We start from the raw sequence: 17,448 nt of genomic DNA, 5'->3' as shown, positions 1-17,448 counted from the left end.
TATGAAAAAATTAACTAATAAAATGATTTTTTCCTATAATTATTATTTTTTTATCGCAGTAACAAAAGTAATCTAAAGTTGTAGTAAATACAAAGGCAATACAAAAAATGTACTATCACCCCATGTTGTCTCTCTGTGTCTATCTTTTTGCCCTTTTTTTACTAGCAAAAACACTTCTAACACACAAGACGCCAATTTTGACCCCTCCAATTGCTCTTATCACCGTTACTTAACGTCAACCATTATCCAAACGGTAGGGTTAACTGGTGCAGGTGTTTCCTCGCTCACTCCGTCTTTTTAAAACACACTCCGTTACTACCTCCACTCTCTCCTTCTCTCTCTCTCTCTCTCTCTCTCCCATCTCTCTACGAATAGGGATCGAGTGCGAAAGTCTCCGTTTCGGGTGGATTTTGAAGCCTCTCTTTTTAGGTAATTTTCGAATCTCCTTGATTTCGTCTTTTTAATTCTAAATATTTTTTTTCTTCTTTTTGGGATTAAGGGGTTCTATTTTTGGTGAATTTGATTGCTTTCAATCTGTAACTTTATTTTCTTGCTATTATCAGATAATTTGTATTAGATTCTAGGGCTTAACGAGTCGTTGCTCGTTCTGGATTGTTTTTCACTTTTTGGTTCTTAATAAGTTTGAATAGAATTTAGAGTATCGATTTTAGAGCCTTTTTTTCATCTGGGCTTTCTTTTAAATCTGAAGTTTTCACTTTGTGTTTCTTCATTTCTTGTTCGAAAATAAGAGATTTCTCGTAGAAGCTATTATTTTCTTTGTTTTCTTGGCATCCAGGTAGTGGGTTTTTTTTCAAGTGTAAAGAGTGTATTAGTAGTTAGAAGTGGAAAAGGGTTTTGAGTTTATTTTTTTGGGTTAATTTTTTTTTTGTTTTGATTTTTCCAGGTTGCTGACGAGCTTATGACACCGATATTAAAATTAGCTATTTTGCTGATTACTTGATGAAACTCTGTGAATTGTTGTTGGGGGAATTGGTGGGGATTTGAAATCATGAAGATGTTCATGAGCTGCTTGTTTGGTTTTGTTGACTGAGGGTGCGAAGGTCTGTAAATATATAGATATATATATCTATATTTTTTGTTTTTGGTTTTTATTTGTTTGTCCAATAAAGATGTTAGTCATCAGCCTTTAGCAGTTGTGGTGCCGGGATTGCAAATCACAAGCCCAGAAGCAAGAAAAACAGTGATGGGGGAAGCTCTTCTAACGACTTTATCGATGGAAAATTATCACCCATCTACACTTCTTTCGATGGATTCAGGTTCTCTTGCACATGATGAGTTGGAGAGGGAGATGAACCGGTCAATCATTCTTTCACGGCCTCCTGATATCAATCTCCCATTGTCATCTGAGCCTAGTCCACCTCCTCCCCTTACTTGGACCGATCCGTGTGACATCCTGGATGTAGGTCTTGGGCCTCAGATCTATGAGACTGAGACAATTGTCACTATTCCAAAAGTTGCGAAGAAATGTGCAAAACGCCTGGATAGCATTTGGGGTGCCTGGTTCTTCTTTAGCTTCTATTTCAAGCCTGTTTTGAATGAGAAGTCGAAATGCAAAATAATCAGGGATAGTAATGGTGTTTCTGGGTTTGAGAAATCAGATTTGCAGCTAGATGCTTTTTTAGTTCAGCATGACATGGAGAACATGTACATGTGGGTGTTCAAGGAAAGGCCTGAAAATGCCCTGGGTAAAATGCAACTGAGGAGCTATATGAACGGGCATTCTCGCCAAGGGGAGCCCCCATTTCCATTCAGTGTTGACAGGGGCTTTGTCCGGTCTCATAGGATGCAGAGGAAGCATTACAGGGGTCTCTCCAATCCTCAGTGTGTTCATGGTATTGAAGTTGTTCGATCACCTAATCTCGTCAATCTTGATGATGAAGAGCGGAAGAGGTGGGTGGAGCTTACAGGCCGAGACATCAATTTCTCCATTCCTTCTGAGGCAAGTGATTTTGGTTCATGGAGGAACCTTCCAAGCACAGAATTTGAGCTTGAGCGCATCCCTGCTGCACTAAAGAGTAATGGAAATGCCCACCCAAGAAAGTTGCTTAATGGTACGGGTCTGAATCTGTCTACCCAGTCCTCGGAGCACAGCAATGGTGAAGGCCTTGACTTGTCTCCTATTAGCAACAAGCGGAAGCATTGCAATGATGATGAATTTTTGCATTCGGTTGATATGAATACCCATCCAGTTGAGCCAACGTGGTTAAACGAGTTCAGTGGGGTAATGAAGAATGTAAATGGGCCTGTTACAGCAGCAAAAACAATATATGAGGATGATAAAGCCTTTTTAGTCATTGTCAGCTTGCCCTTTGCAGATCTTCAAAGGGTCAAAGTTACTTGGAGGAATACTAAATTGCACGGTATTGTTAAGATATCTTGTACAAGTACAGCTTGCATGCCATTTATTAAGCGGCATGATAGGACATTTAAGCTAACAGATCCAACACCAGAGCACTGCCCTCCAGGGGAATTCATTAGGGAAATTCCCCTCCCAAACCTGATTCCCGAAGATGCAAAGCTGGAAGCATACCGCGATGAGACAGGAACAGTGCTTGAAATTATTGTGCCCAAGCATCGTGTAGGACCAGAAGAACATGAAGTTCGTGTATGCCTCCGGCCCCCTCCTTGGAGTGAATGAGCATTAGTCAACCTGAAACAGGCATTGGTTTGAAGATGTAAGGATGGCTAGAGTGGTTGGTGCTTCATTGTTTACTAACCTCATTCCATGAAGCAATCTATGAAATGATATTTACCCTTTTGCTAGATGAAACTTCATGTCTTTTCTTTTATAGGTTTATATTTGTGATTCATGTTTAAACTGGGTGGCTTTACCAAGTAAATTATTCTTATTCCCCAAGGGAAGAACTCTAATTGCTCATTTGACTTCAGAATGCACTAATGACCGCTTTGCTTTTTTTAAACTTTCAGCTCCTTGGACGTGTTTCAAGGGATGGCATGGACTTGTAACCTCATGTTTGCATCCATTTCTGTGTTGTGCTACTTGTGTGACCTTATAAATTGTTTGTGGAGTATGCTTGCTGCTGCTTGCAAATGCAGTATGGATTAAATAGAGGGTGTTATGTAGCGAGAATACTCCTGTCAGTGCTATCTTCTACTGATTGTATAGCTGTTTGAATATTTGTTTTAGATAATGAGAATAATGAAGGCATTTACTATCTGTTTTCTGTTCAAAGCTGGATTAAATTTTTATTCATGTTGGAGCCCGGCTGCAATGATGGTCAGCAGAGTATGTATTTTTTTGCGACTAGTTAGGTTGTATGGCCTAAGTTTCCTTCTTCCTTGTGATCTGGGGGTGATAGGCATGTTGAATCCCCAAGGAACCGGAACTCTCAACTTACTGCAAAAGGGTCCCTAGCGGCTCCCAGTCATAATAAAGGCGAATGGGTGCAGTTATCATTTTGTTTTCACGGGCTAATGGTTAGTCGTAGCTTGTTCTTAAGACGAGGCGTCCTCAGATTATACAGCCTGGTTATTCTGGTTAGTAGTGCTCCATTTCTTTGCCACTAGGACAGCGGGAACTCGTGTGTTATTCTGGCTATGTGCAGGTCATGTGTCAATTTAACTCTCGTTGATGATTGCTGGTCTCGAATTTCTTGTTCACTAGTCGCTGTTCCTTTGTTTTCAGATTTTCCTTGTCACCGACCTGATCACGTGTTCATTTCCTGGGAGAATATCCCAATATTATAGGAGGCCATCACCATGATTTCTGATTCATCAGGTTTATGTACGTTGAACTTTGTTAAGATCATGAGTGCATCGATCTTGGATATTAATAAACTCAATTAACTGCCCATGTCAATTATTCTTGCCGACAATCTCCACGTGTATAACTATGACTCGCCAAACTCCAAGAAGGGTAACACGTGGAGGCAATTGCCAGTGATCATAACAACAAGAAGCACTTGCCGGATGGAAGTTACATTTGATACGTTGACCACTAACTGATTATAGCCTATATGAATCCTCGTTGTATTAGGGAATGTTTGGTAGACTGAATTTTGCATGTTTTGTGTTTGATGTGAATTGTATTGGACTGAATAATCTGTTTTGTATTTAGTAGATATTGGTCTAGATAGAATAACATACTACAATGAAAATAATATTTTTTTTTGTCTATTTAATGTTTGAATTGTAGATTATAATATATATTGTTTTATAAATCAAAACCTAAAAAAAAGTATTCAAATATAAGGTTAAGGTAAAATATTGAAAGTCTACTCTTAATATATTATTGTGAAACCTATGTTTATATATAAAATAATTAGATATTATTTTTTCACCTTACTTTATATTTAGGGTTGAAATTATAAATATTGCAATAACTCTAGTTATAAAACCTACATTAGACTATTAGACTATTGTGTCAACTCGAGATCCGCCAAACCTGGAACTTGGATCAGTCTAGGTTTAAGAAAAAATAAAAATAAAAATAACCAAACTTGACCCGTTTGAAAACCCGACACAAAACAATAAAAAATATGTTGCTATTTTGTTATTAAAACAAGTTTGCTTTGGTTCTTTTTTTTAGAAAAATGGATCAACTCAAGTTGATTTCCAACTCTTGCCTCGGATCGTTCCTTTAACTAAGTTTTAAAATTATAATAATAACTATTTTTATTTTTATTTTAACCTGGATCAACTCGAATTGATTCTCTTAACCTGTTACCTCGGGTAAACCCTTGAGTCTTATTTTAATACTATAATAATAATTATTATTTTTATTTTTATTTTTGTGTTAACCCGACTCTCCTTGGATTAATCCTCCTGATTAATAATTCTAGTCTTGTTTTAGATCGATCCTCAAACTATATTTTAAAATTATAATATTAATTATTTTTATTTTTATATTAACTCAAATTAAAAATCAACCTAACATATAACCCTAATCTAATAATTATTTTTATTCTCATATTAACCTATAAAGTTAAATTTTATATTGATTCTTTTAATTAGTGATACAACCTCGTCTCTAAGTCAATTCATAATTGAGTCACTACTTATTAAGTTGATATGTTAAAAACAAAAATTTAGATTTAAAAAAACATAAAAACATGGATAAAATCCTTTAATTTTTCTTTAATTTTTTTCTTCTGTATAGAATTAAACAAGATTGACCTACTTTAGCGGAACGAAAATTTCTCCATCAAAACAGCTTAATGTCTCCATTTTAGGACCATCTACGCGCAAATGATAGGCTATAAGCTTCTGCTACCTCGTCATGTAAAACAAATAAATAGAGAATACAGAAATAATTCGCAGTGGATTCCCAATACTATCAGCTCAATATTAGATGGAAGTTGAGAGATTAAAACAGAGAAAATACATTTAAATTAGATCGGGAAAATAAACTGGGTTCTTCACAATAGAGCCACTTCCCACTCGGCAAGTGGACAAACAGGGGTAGAAAACAAAACCAAGCCCGAATTAACCATAACAAAAGCCAGTAAAGGCAACTAACATGAAACCCTTGTAGAAAATGTTCCGGGAGAATTTCAATCAATCTACTTCCTCAATCTTAGGGCCAGCACCGCTGCCACCAGTCGATGGAATATCTTCATCCATGCTGCCACCCATGTCAGGACCAGCGCCTTGATACATCTTGGCAATTATAGGATTGCAAATGCTCTCCAGCTCTTTCATCTTGTCCTCGAATTCATCAACCTCCGCAAGCTGGTTGCTGTCCAACCACTGAATGGCCTGATCAATTGCATCCTCGATTTTCTTCTTATCAGCTGGGCTAAGCTGGGATCCAATCTTAAAATAATATTATTTTGAATAAAAATAATAAATCATGATAATCTGAACCTTTTTTCAAATTAAATAACGGACCGTATTAAAAAAAAATCCTAATTCCAACTCTAATTACAAGTCAAATCCAGCTCCATGTCTAGCTTAGAAAAAAGTCGTAACCTCCAGGAACGCACATGCAAGCAAGAGAAAAAAGGGCAGTGCTCGACGTGAAAAACTTAATTAAAAAATAAAAGAAAAGAAAATGGGAATTGCACTCTTATCCTATCGTAAGAACGGGAGATTCTATCGAGGGGTTTTTTTTGCACTTTAATGGTAGGTAGCATACTTAGCACGTGCTGGGCGTGTGCTCGGCATTATGATTATTTTTATATTTACAGTTTTTATAAAATATATTTCCAGTTAAAATTGCCATGAAATAATTTTTTATATGCGAAATAGATTAAAATATTTTTACATAAATAAAAAATAGATTATTTTATTTTATATAAAATTAAATTTTAAAACATAATTATGTATGGAATTTAGTATGAAAAAATTAACTAATAAAATGATTTTTTCCTATAATTATTATTTTTTTATCGCAGTAACAAAAGTAATCTAAAGTTGTAGTAAATACAAAGGCAATACAAAAAATGTACTATCACCCCATGTTGTCTCTCTGTGTCTATCTTTTTGCCCTTTTTTTACTAGCAAAAACACTTTTAACACACAAGACGCCAATTTTGACCCCTCCAATTGCTCTTATCACCGTTACTTAACGTCAACCATTATCCAAACGGTAGGGTTAACTGGTGCAGGTGTTTCCTCGCTCACTCCGTCTTTTTAAAACACACTCCGTTACTACCTCCACTCTCTCCTTCTCTCTCTCTCTCTCTCTCTCTCCCATCTCTCTACGAATAGGGATCGAGTGCGAAAGTCTCCGTTTCGGGTGGATTTTGAAGCCTCTCTTTTTAGGTAATTTTCGAATCTCCTTGATTTCGTCTTTTTAATTCTAAATATTTTTTTTCTTCTTTTTGGGATTATGGGGTTCTATTTTTGGTGAATTTGATTGCTTTCAATCTGTAACTTTATTTTCTTGCTATTATCAGATAATTTGTATTAGATTCTAGGGCTTAACGAGTCGTTGCTCGTTCTGGATTGTTTTTCACTTTTTGGTTCTTAATAAGTTTGAATAGAATTTAGAGTATCGATTTTAGAGCCTTTTTTTCATCTGGGCTTTCTTTTAAATCTGAAGTTTTCACTTTGTGTTTCTTCATTTCTTGTTCGAAAATAAGAGATTTCTCGTAGAAGCTATTATTTTCTTTGTTTTCTTGGCATCCAGGTAGTGGGTTTTTTTTCAAGTGTAAAGAGTGTATTAGTAGTTAGAAGTGGAAAAGGGTTTTGAGTTTATTTTTTTGGGTTAATTTTTTTTTTTTGTTTTGTTTTTTCCAGGTTGCTGACGAGCTTATGACACCGATATTAAAATTAGCTATTTTGCTGATTACTTGATGAAACTCTGTGAATTGTTGTTGGGGGAATTGGTGGGGATTTGAAATCATGAAGATGTTCATGAGCTGCTTGTTTGGTTTTGTTGACTGAGGGTGCGAAGGTCTGTAAATATATAGATATATATATCTATATTTTTTGTTTTTGGTTTTTATTTGTTTGTCCAATAAAGATGTTAGTCATCAGCCTTTAGCAGTTGTGGTGCCGGGATTGCAAATCACAAGCCCAGAAGCAAGAAAAACAGTGATGGGGGAAGCTCTTCTAACGACTTTATCGATGGAAAATTATCACCCATCTACACTTCTTTCGATGGATTCAGGTTCTCTTGCACATGATGAGTTGGAGAGGGAGATGAACCGGTCAATCATTCTTTCACGGCCTCCTGATATCAATCTCCCATTGTCATCTGAGCCTAGTCCACCTCCTCCCCTTACTTGGACCGATCCGTGTGACATCCTGGATGTAGGTCTTGGGCCTCAGATCTATGAGACTGAGACAATTGTCACTATTCCAAAAGTTGCGAAGAAATGTGCAAAACGCCTGGATAGCATTTGGGGTGCCTGGTTCTTCTTTAGCTTCTATTTCAAGCCTGTTTTGAATGAGAAGTCGAAATGCAAAATAATCAGGGATAGTAATGGTGTTTCTGGGTTTGAGAAATCAGATTTGCAGCTAGATGCTTTTTTAGTTCAGCATGACATGGAGAACATGTACATGTGGGTGTTCAAGGAAAGGCCTGAAAATGCCCTGGGTAAAATGCAACTGAGGAGCTATATGAACGGGCATTCTCGCCAAGGGGAGCCCCCATTTCCATTCAGTGTTGACAGGGGCTTTGTCCGGTCTCATAGGATGCAGAGGAAGCATTACAGGGGTCTCTCCAATCCTCAGTGTGTTCATGGTATTGAAGTTGTTCGATCACCTAATCTCGTCAATCTTGATGATGAAGAGCGGAAGAGGTGGGTGGAGCTTACAGGCCGAGACATCAATTTCTCCATTCCTTCTGAGGCAAGTGATTTTGGTTCATGGAGGAACCTTCCAAGCACAGAATTTGAGCTTGAGCGCATCCCTGCTGCACTAAAGAGTAATGGAAATGCCCACCCAAGAAAGTTGCTTAATGGTACGGGTCTGAATCTGTCTACCCAGTCCTCGGAGCACAGCAATGGTGAAGGCCTTGACTTGTCTCCTATTAGCAACAAGCGGAAGCATTGCAATGATGATGAATTTTTGCATTCGGTTGATATGAATACCCATCCAGTTGAGCCAACGTGGTTAAACGAGTTCAGTGGGGTAATGAAGAATGTAAATGGGCCTGTTACAGCAGCAAAAACAATATATGAGGATGATAAAGCCTTTTTAGTCATTGTCAGCTTGCCCTTTGCAGATCTTCAAAGGGTCAAAGTTACTTGGAGGAATACTAAATTGCACGGTATTGTTAAGATATCTTGTACAAGTACAGCTTGCATGCCATTTATTAAGCGGCATGATAGGACATTTAAGCTAACAGATCCAACACCAGAGCACTGCCCTCCAGGGGAATTCATTAGGGAAATTCCCCTCCCAAACCTGATTCCCGAAGATGCAAAGCTGGAAGCATACCGCGATGAGACAGGAACAGTGCTTGAAATTATTGTGCCCAAGCATCGTGTAGGACCAGAAGAACATGAAGTTCGTGTATGCCTCCGGCCCCCTCCTTGGAGTGAATGAGCATTAGTCAACCTGAAACAGGCATTGGTTTGAAGATGTAAGGATGGCTAGAGTGGTTGGTGCTTCATTGTTTACTAACCTCATTCCATGAAGCAATCTATGAAATGATATTTACCCTTTTGCTAGATGAAACTTCATGTCTTTTCTTTTATAGGTTTATATTTGTGATTCATGTTTAAACTGGGTGGCTTTACCAAGTAAATTATTCTTATTCCCCAAGGGAAGAACTCTAATTGCTCATTTGACTTCAGAATGCACTAATGACCGCTTTGCTTTTTTTAAACTTTCAGCTCCTTGGACGTGTTTCAAGGGATGGCATGGACTTGTAACCTCATGTTTGCATCCATTTCTGTGTTGTGCTACTTGTGTGACCTTATAAATTGTTTGTGGAGTATGCTTGCTGCTGCTTGCAAATGCAGTATGGATTAAATAGAGGGTGTTATGTAGCGAGAATACTCCTGTCAGTGCTATCTTCTACTGATTGTATAGCTGTTTGAATATTTGTTTTAGATAATGAGAATAATGAAGGCATTTACTATCTGTTTTCTGTTCAAAGCTGGATTAAATTTTTATTCATGTTGGAGCCCGGCTGCAATGATGGTCAGCAGAGTATGTATTTTTTTGCGACTAGTTAGGTTGTATGGCCTAAGTTTCCTTCTTCCTTGTGATCTGGGGGTGATAGGCATGTTGAATCCCCAAGGAACCGGAACTCTCAACTTACTGCAAAAGGGTCCCTAGCGGCTCCCAGTCATAATAAAGGCGAATGGGTGCAGTTATCATTTTGTTTTCACGGGCTAATGGTTAGTCGTAGCTTGTTCTTAAGACGAGGCGTCCTCAGATTAAACAGCCTGGTTATTCTGGTTAGTAGTGCTCCATTTCTTTGCCACTAGGACAGCGGGAACTCGTGTGTTATTCTGGCTATGTGCAGGTCATGTGTCAATTTAACTCTCGTTGATGATTGCTGGTCTCGAATTTCTTGTTCACTAGTCGCTGTTCCTTTGTTTTCAGATTTTCCTTGTCACCGACCTGTTCACGTGTTCATTTCCTGGGAGAATATCCCAATATTATCGGAGGCCATCACCATGATTTCTGATTCATCAGGTTTATGTACGTTGACCTCTGCTAAGATCATGAGTGCATCGATCTTGGATATTAATAAACTCAATTAACTGCCCATGTCAATTATTCTTGCCGACAATCTCCACGTGTATAACTATGACTCGCCAAACTCCAAGAAGGGTAACACGTGGAGGCAATTGCCAGTGATCATAACAACAAGAAGCACTTGCCGGATGGAAGTTACATTTGATACGTTGACCACTAACTGATTATAGCCTATATGAATCCTCGTTGTTTTAGGGAATGTTTGGTAGACTGAATTTTGCATGTTTTGTGTTTGATGTGAATTGTATTGGACTGAATAATCTGTTTTGTATTTAGTAGATATTGGTCTAGATAGAATAACATACTACAATGAAAATAATATTTTTTTTGTCTATTTAATGTTTGAATTGTAGATTATAATATATATTGTTTTATAAATCAAAACCTAAAAAAAAATATTCAAATATAAGGTTAAGGTAAAATATTGAAAGTCTACTCTTAATATATTATTGTGAAACCTATGTTTATATATAAAATAATTAGATATTATTTTTTCACCTTACTTTATATTTAGGGTTGAAATTATAAATATTGCAATAACTCTAGTTATAAAACCTACATTAGACTATTAGACTATTGTGTCAACTCGAGATCCGCCAAACCTGGAACTTGGATCAGTCTAGGTTTAAGAAAAAATAAAAATAAAAATAACCAAACTTGACCCGTTTGAAAACCCGACACAAAACAATAAAAAATATGTTGCTATTTTGTTATTAAAACAAGTTTGCTTTGGTTCTTTTTTTTAGAAAAATGGATCAACTCAAGTTGATTTCCAACTCTTGCCTCGGATCGTTCCTTTAACTAAGTTTTAAAATTATAATAATAACTATTTTTATTTTTATTTTAACCTGGATCAACTCGAATTGATTCTCTTAACCTGTTACCTCGGGTAAACCCTTGAGTCTTATTTTAATACTATAATAATAATTATTATTTTTATTTTTATTTTTGTGTTAACCCGACTCTCCTTGGATTAATCCTCCTGATTAATAATTCTAGTCTTGTTTTCGATCGATCCTCAAACTATATTTTAAAATTATAATATTAATTATTTTTATTTTTATATTAACTCAAATTAAAAATCAACCTAACATATAACCCTAATCTAATAATTATTTTTATTCTCATATTAACCTATAAAGTTAAATTTTATATTGATTCTTTTAATTAGTGATACAACCTCATCTCTAAGTCAATTCATAATTGAGTCACTACTTATTAATTAAGTTGATATGTTAAAAACAAAACTTTAGATTTAAAAAAACAAAAAAACATGGATAAAATCCCTTATTTTTTCTTTAATTTTTTTCTTCTGTATAGAATTAAACAAGATTGACCTACTTTAGCGGAACGAAAATTTCTCCATCAAAACAGCTTAATGTCTCCATTTTAGGACCATCTACGCGCAAATGATAGGCTATAAGCTTCTGCTACCTCGTTATGTAAAACAAGTAAATAGAGAATACAGAAATAATTCGCAGTGGATTCCCAATACTATCAGCTCAATATTAGATGGAAGTTGAGAGATTAAAACAGAGAAAATACATTTAAATTAGATCGGGAAAATAAACTGGGTTCTTCACAATAGAGCCACTTCCCACTCGGCAAGTGGACAAACAGGGGTAGAAAACAAAACCAAGCCCGAATTAACCATAACAAAAGCCAGTAAAGGCAACTAACATGAAACCCTTGTAGAAAATGTTCCGGGAGAATTTCAATCAATCTACTTCCTCAATCTTAGGGCCAGCACCGCTGCCACCAGTCGATGGAATATCTTCATCCATGCTGCCACCCATGTCAGGACCAGCGCCTTGATACATCTTGGCAATTATAGGATTGCAAATGCTCTCCAGCTCTTTCATCTTGTCCTCGAATTCATCAACCTCCGCAAGCTGGTTGCTGTCCAACCACTGAATGGCCTGATCAATTGCATCCTCGATTTTCTTCTTATCAGCTGGGCTAAGCTGGGATCCAATCTTCTCATCCTTCACGGTGTTTCTCATGTTATAGGCATAATTTTCCAAGGCATTTTTAGCTTCAACCTTTTTCTTGTGTTCCTCGTCCTCAGACTTGTACTTCTCAGCTTCCTGTACCATTTTCTCAATCTCCTCCTTCGACAGCCTTCCCTTATCATTAGTGATTGTAATCTTGTTCTTCTGGCCAGTAGTCTTGTCCTCAGCGGAGACGTTCAATATACCATTGGCATCAATATCAAAGCACACCGTGATTTGAGGAACACCCCTTGGTGCTGGAGGAATGCCAGATAGCTCAAATTTGCCCAGTAAGTTATTGTCCTTTGTTCTTGCTCTCTCACCCTCAAAAACTTGGATCAAGACACCAGGTTGGTTGTCCGAATAGGTGGAGAACACCTGCTCCTTCTTTGTGGGGATGGTGGTGTTTCTTGGAATTAAAACAGTCATAACACCTCCAGCCGTTTCCAATCCCAGAGAAAGAGGAGTGACGTCCAAAAGTAGCAAATCTTGTACCCTCTCATTGCCCTCACCACTCAAGATTGCAGCCTGGACAGCAGCACCATAAGCAACAGCCTCATCAGGGTTAATGCTCTTGCAAAGCTCCTTCCCATTGAAAAAGTCCTGCAACAGCTGCTGCACCTTGGGGATTCTAGTGGAACCACCAACAAGGACCACGTCATGTACAGTGCTCTTGTCCATCTTAGCATCCCTCAAACACTTCTCTACAGGCTCCATACACTTCCTGAAAAGATCCATGTTAAGCTCCTCGAATCTAGCACGTGTAATAGTCGTGTAGAAATCAACCCCCTCAAACAGGGAATCAATCTCTATGGTTGTCTGAGCAGTGGATGAGAGAGTTCTCTTAGCCCTCTCACAAGCAGTCCTCAACCTCCTTAGAGCTCTGGGATTTCCACTAATATCCTTCTTATGTTTCCTCTTAAACTCCTGAACAAAGTGATTCACCATTCTGTTGTCGAAGTCCTCACCTCCAAGGTGGGTATCTCCAGCAGTAGCCTTCACCTCAAAGATACCCTCTTCAATGGTAAGAAGAGAGACATCAAAAGTACCACCGCCCAAATCAAAGATGAGCACATTCTTCTCGCCAACAGTCGTTGCCTTCTTGTCAAGACCATAAGCGATAGCAGCGGCAGTGGGTTCGTTGATAATACGCATGACATTTAGGCCGGCAATGACACCAGCATCCTTCGTGGCCTGCCTTTGAGAGTCATTGAAGTAAGCAGGGACAGTAACCACCGCATTATTGACAGCGGTGCCAAGGAAAGCCTCAGCAATCTCACGCATTTTAATGAGAACCATTGAAGAAATCTCCTCAGCAGCAAATTGTTTCTCCTCGCCCTTGTAAGTAACCACAATCATAGGCTTGTCACCAGGACCAGCAACGACCTTGAATGGCCAGAGCTTGATATCATTCTGAACTGAAGGATCGCTGAATCTCCTACCAATCAAACGCTTTGCATCTGCGATTCACGTAAAAAATACGCCATCAGTGACCAGCATACTTGTAGAATTAGTGCACAACCACAACAAGAATTGACAAAAAGAGTTGTTAATTGTTTTAGATCCACTATTATTCTGATCCCCACAAAATTATCAATCCGGTGACTGTCTGGTTCACACTAATCTAATACACTTCATTTTTATTCTCCCAACCAATAAACCATAGATAAATCCTAATCAAATATCAATTTTCCAGAAAAGATTCATTTAATTTTGTGCTTGACCACACACCATGTTTCTCTATATATTAAAAAAATTAATCACACATAATTAGGACAGGACATTTGTGATCTATCCTAATCCTTCGCCAAATCAAGCGATTGATACTAAGAACCTATAAATCCACACCTTAACTCCAAGATGATCAGTAATTTCACATTAAGCTCTGCCTTTAATTCTGTCACTGTAGTCGCAACTGCTTCATCCGTGGTATGTAAATAAAAAAATAAATTCAAAGCAAATTCCAATTTTTCAAACAGTCTAAAACAACAAACAAATATATGATCCTACACGATTAAAAAGGAAAAGAAATGAAGTTTTGAATTAATGTCCTCACCAAAGACGGTGTTGATGGGATTCATGGCGACCTGGTTTTTAGCAGCATCGCCAATCAAACGCTCAGTATCAGTGAAAGCAACATATGACGGTGTCGTTCTGTTGCCTTGATCATTAGCTATGATTTCAACCCTGTCATGCTGCCATACGCCGACGCATGAGTATGTTGTGCCTAGATCGATACCGATCGCTGGCCCTTCTCCTTTTCCTGCCATTGTTGATTTAACAAAATATACTACAAAGCAACGACTAAGATTAAGATCAAGAACACAGAATTATTTTACGCTTTATGACTTCTGAAAGACACTGGATGTTGAAGTGGAAAGAGCCCTTTTTATGCATGTTTTTTTGGGTTTCCAGAAGAATCGATTAGTGAAATATGAGTGGTTGGATTTAAGATATTAATAGCCGGTAAGTTTCTCGTTGGTTCGTGAAGTTTCTTTTTTTCTACTTTATATATCTTCCTTGCGTCAAAGACACGGGAACCAAATCTAGCTTCTTCCCGCGTGATCCTGTATTCGTTTTCAATTGGAAAGCCCGATCAATATTGGGCTCATAACTAGGCAGCCCAACACTCCTTTAATTCAAGGGCCCGGCTCCCCTTGAATCTCCCATTCATGTTTATTTTGCAGCAAACCTAAAACAAGAAACCCAAAGCCCATGGGGACAATCTCTATTACATATCTCTACGATTTATTTTTCTTTTATTTATACTCTCCTAGGCTTTAATCCTACCCAACAAGGCATCTCCTATTGCTCTTCAAAGTAATTATTGTTCAGAGATATATTAAAATAATTTATTTTTTATATTAAAATTATTAATATAATTAATTTAGTTAAAAATTAAAAAAAATAAGTTTTTGTGAAGGACTTCTTGGGCTGCCGACATCTTTTTTATTTAATAAATAAGTTGAAGTTATTAGAACTGAAATCGGTTTTACTGAGGTTATATTTATTTATTTAATAAATAAGTTGAAGTTATTAGAACCGAAATCTGTTTTACTAAGGTAATATTTATTTTTTGAAAAATTACTTTTCACAACTTTTTTATATTTATTTGTTATTAGAAATCAACTATTTATTTATTATTAGAAAAGTTGATCAACGGAAAATATTTTTCAGTCAATGAAAAACATTTTTCAGTTAACGGAAAACACTTTCTGATCAATGAAAAATATTTTTCAGTTAAAGAAAAATTTGACTTGATTTTCAGAAAAATATTTTCCTCTTTAGCTGTTGACTTGATTTTCAGAAAAGTATTTTTCTCTTTAACTATATTTGTTTTTTGAAATATGATTTCGAAAGAAAATATTCAAAAAAGAATTAATAAAATACACGATCACTATGTAAATTTTAGCTCATAAATAAGAAATTTGTGTGAGTTTTCTTTCCGAGAATATTCAAAAGTTGATGGCATTTTTTAGGAGTAAAAATGTTTTTGATATAAAAAATTATTTTTAAAATAAAATTAACGTCCGTTCATTTCAAGAACATTCTTCTCAAGACTGGGAGAGAGGCACTGTTTTGAAATTTTTTGTGGTTGTAGACATGAAGCAATTCTTTTTGTTACTATAATCGATTAGAAGTAATTCACAGCAATTTATGTAAACACGCCCTTCAAAATAATATAAGATTCCGATCAAATACGAGAAGGAAACTGGCCGCATTCATACACTGGCAACATTCTCATGTGCAGGAGGATGACCGTTTAATTACCTTTGATGTTCATTTTAGTGATTTGCTTTTCCGGGAGGTGGAACAGCGTGTTAGTTTCCTGCTTGCTCTTTGTTAAGGTTTTCAGGCTATTCTATATGATCTCCTGGCCTGGTAATGTGGTTTTGTATCTTTGTTGTCGATCTTGATGGTTAATGAGACTACCAAAGTATAAGAAAAACGCACGTCATATGCAAGATGCTGGAGCAGCAGGACTTCCAGTAATGAAATAGAGATCGTGCAATGTGCTTAAATTGTGAAAAGTATTCATATCTCAAAACCTAACAATATCATTATCAATTTCTAGAAGAAAATAGATTCTTCTGCAAGTTTGCAGTGGAGATGTTTCATATCTAAAACATTTGACCTACAAATGGCACCATCTCTTTTATTGATTGAGCAAGAAAAGGCTTTCTCTCCAATCTCAGACATGGATAGAAGATCTGTGCCGATTTCCGATGGGGCTGGGGCCTGATGGAGCCTTGTGAATAGTGTCTTTGAACTTGGTTCTGGATTTCTGCAATAAATGGAAAGGGGGGTGATCAGTTTCCACCATAGAAATTATAAGTGTAATTAAGAGGATTGTATGAGGATGCCAGAAATATATGTAGAAGCAAGCACCATACTCACCCAAGAAGCTAGTTTATATCTGGTGGACCTCAATTTTGGTTCTGCATTTTTTAGCCTGGGATCAACTACATGTAGAATAAAGAAGAATGAGTTCATTTGTTCTTACTCCATTCTAAAAAGAAAATTCAGTTTACTTCATCTCATGTGTCATCAAGCTTAGAAGTATAGTTTCTTGCCTGATTTTGCAGCTTGAACCACGATTCCTGCAGAGTAATGACACTGATCAGAAGCTATGAGGAATGCAAGGAGAGCATATGCTAGAATCTGCTCTATCTTCATTTTGGGCACAAGAATACGCAGGGTTGGAGTTACTACTGAACAGGGAAGATAGGAAGTGGGGGCTTAATAAGCATGAAGAACATTATATACTGATTCACTTCATAATTAATCATTGCTCAGTTTGAATCTATGGAAGTTCATTTAAAGTTGTCTGGGAATCCTATGCCATTGTCCATACAGGTTCAAGCTAACGAAGCTAGAAATGTTGATTCTTGTCTTTGTACGTTGACTTTCGCATGGTTAATATTGCGCTAATCATATAAGAAAGCCATCAATTCTGCTGCCCTCCTAGTGCCAAGCCAAAAGCTTGTCACAACAGCTGTGCTAGAGCACTGCTAGTATGAAATGTTGGGATTTTCCATCCAAATTGCTATGCTGCATGCATACTAATTCTCTACTCAGTTTTTTTACAATTTATATATGTTTACAAATTCCACTAGCGCGCTCAGAGCGAAACGCAATGTCTGGTATGCTCAGCTTAGCATTTGAGCGCTGCTTCTTTCCAAGACTCCTCTACTAACAATATATATTGTCCATGATGTGTCTTTCGGGAGCTAATTAGGGTCATCTATTTTTTTTAAACTAAATCAAGCTATCCTGCTCCTGGTGAGAAGAGCGAATACAGTTTCGTAGCTTT

General features: G+C 37.0%; 4 protein-coding genes across 7 annotated transcripts; 2 read left to right on the top strand and 2 right to left on the bottom strand.

Moving 5' to 3' along the window:
* The first annotated feature begins 324 nt into the window (after positions 1-324).
* LOC105127531 (uncharacterized) lies at positions 325-3,214 on the top strand. Of its 2 annotated transcripts, XM_011028873.1 has the most exons (3): positions 325-429; positions 905-2,696; positions 2,950-3,214. In XM_011028873.1, the coding sequence occupies exon 2, from the start codon at positions 1,205-1,207 to the stop codon at positions 2,657-2,659; it is 1,455 nt and encodes a 484-aa protein (XP_011027175.1). In that variant the 5' UTR covers positions 325-429; positions 905-1,204; the 3' UTR covers positions 2,660-2,696; positions 2,950-3,214. The 2 variants fall into 2 exon arrangements, with proteins under 2 accessions (XP_011027175.1, XP_011027174.1); XM_011028872.1 differs by lacking the exon at positions 2,950-3,214 and having other exon boundaries at positions 905-2,899.
* A 2,121-nt stretch (positions 3,215-5,335) lies between these two features.
* On the bottom strand, positions 5,336-14,564 carry LOC105127530 (probable mediator of RNA polymerase II transcription subunit 37c). 2 transcript variants are annotated; one of them, XM_011028871.1, is made up of 3 exons: positions 14,191-14,564; positions 12,120-13,594; positions 5,336-5,796 (listed from the first exon to the last, which is right to left on the bottom strand). In XM_011028871.1, the coding sequence occupies exons 1-3, from the start codon at positions 14,402-14,404 to the stop codon at positions 5,539-5,541; spliced, it is 1,947 nt and encodes a 648-aa protein (XP_011027173.1). In that variant the 5' UTR covers positions 14,405-14,564; the 3' UTR covers positions 5,336-5,538. The 2 variants fall into 2 exon arrangements, with proteins under 2 accessions (XP_011027173.1, XP_011027172.1); XM_011028870.1 differs by lacking the exon at positions 5,336-5,796 and having other exon boundaries at positions 11,663-13,594; positions 14,191-14,563.
* On the top strand, positions 6,643-9,534 carry LOC105127529 (uncharacterized). 2 transcript variants are annotated; one of them, XM_011028869.1, is made up of 3 exons: positions 6,643-6,747; positions 7,225-9,016; positions 9,270-9,534. In XM_011028869.1, exon 2 carries the CDS (start codon positions 7,525-7,527, stop codon positions 8,977-8,979), a length of 1,455 nt encoding a protein of 484 aa, XP_011027171.1. In that variant the 5' UTR covers positions 6,643-6,747; positions 7,225-7,524; the 3' UTR covers positions 8,980-9,016; positions 9,270-9,534. The 2 variants fall into 2 exon arrangements, with proteins under 2 accessions (XP_011027171.1, XP_011027170.1); XM_011028868.1 differs by lacking the exon at positions 9,270-9,534 and having other exon boundaries at positions 7,225-9,219.
* Positions 14,565-16,164: 1,600 nt separating the features above from the next.
* LOC105127528 (uncharacterized) lies at positions 16,165-17,020 on the bottom strand. The gene is made up of 3 exons (XM_011028866.1): positions 16,709-17,020; positions 16,533-16,597; positions 16,165-16,419 (listed from the first exon to the last, which is right to left on the bottom strand). The coding sequence occupies exons 1-3, from the start codon at positions 16,809-16,811 to the stop codon at positions 16,327-16,329; spliced, it is 261 nt and encodes an 86-aa protein (XP_011027168.1). The 5' UTR covers positions 16,812-17,020; the 3' UTR covers positions 16,165-16,326.
* Positions 17,021-17,448: the final 428 nt, after the last annotated feature.

The sequence above is a fragment of the Populus euphratica genome, unplaced genomic scaffold (assembly GCF_000495115.2).
Source record: "Populus euphratica unplaced genomic scaffold, PopEup_1.0 scaffold13.1, whole genome shotgun sequence".
Lineage (NCBI taxonomy): Eukaryota > Viridiplantae > Streptophyta > Magnoliopsida > Malpighiales > Salicaceae > Populus > Populus euphratica.
The sequence above is the reverse complement of the archived record's forward strand: the minus strand, read 5'-3'. Positions and strand labels throughout refer to the sequence as shown.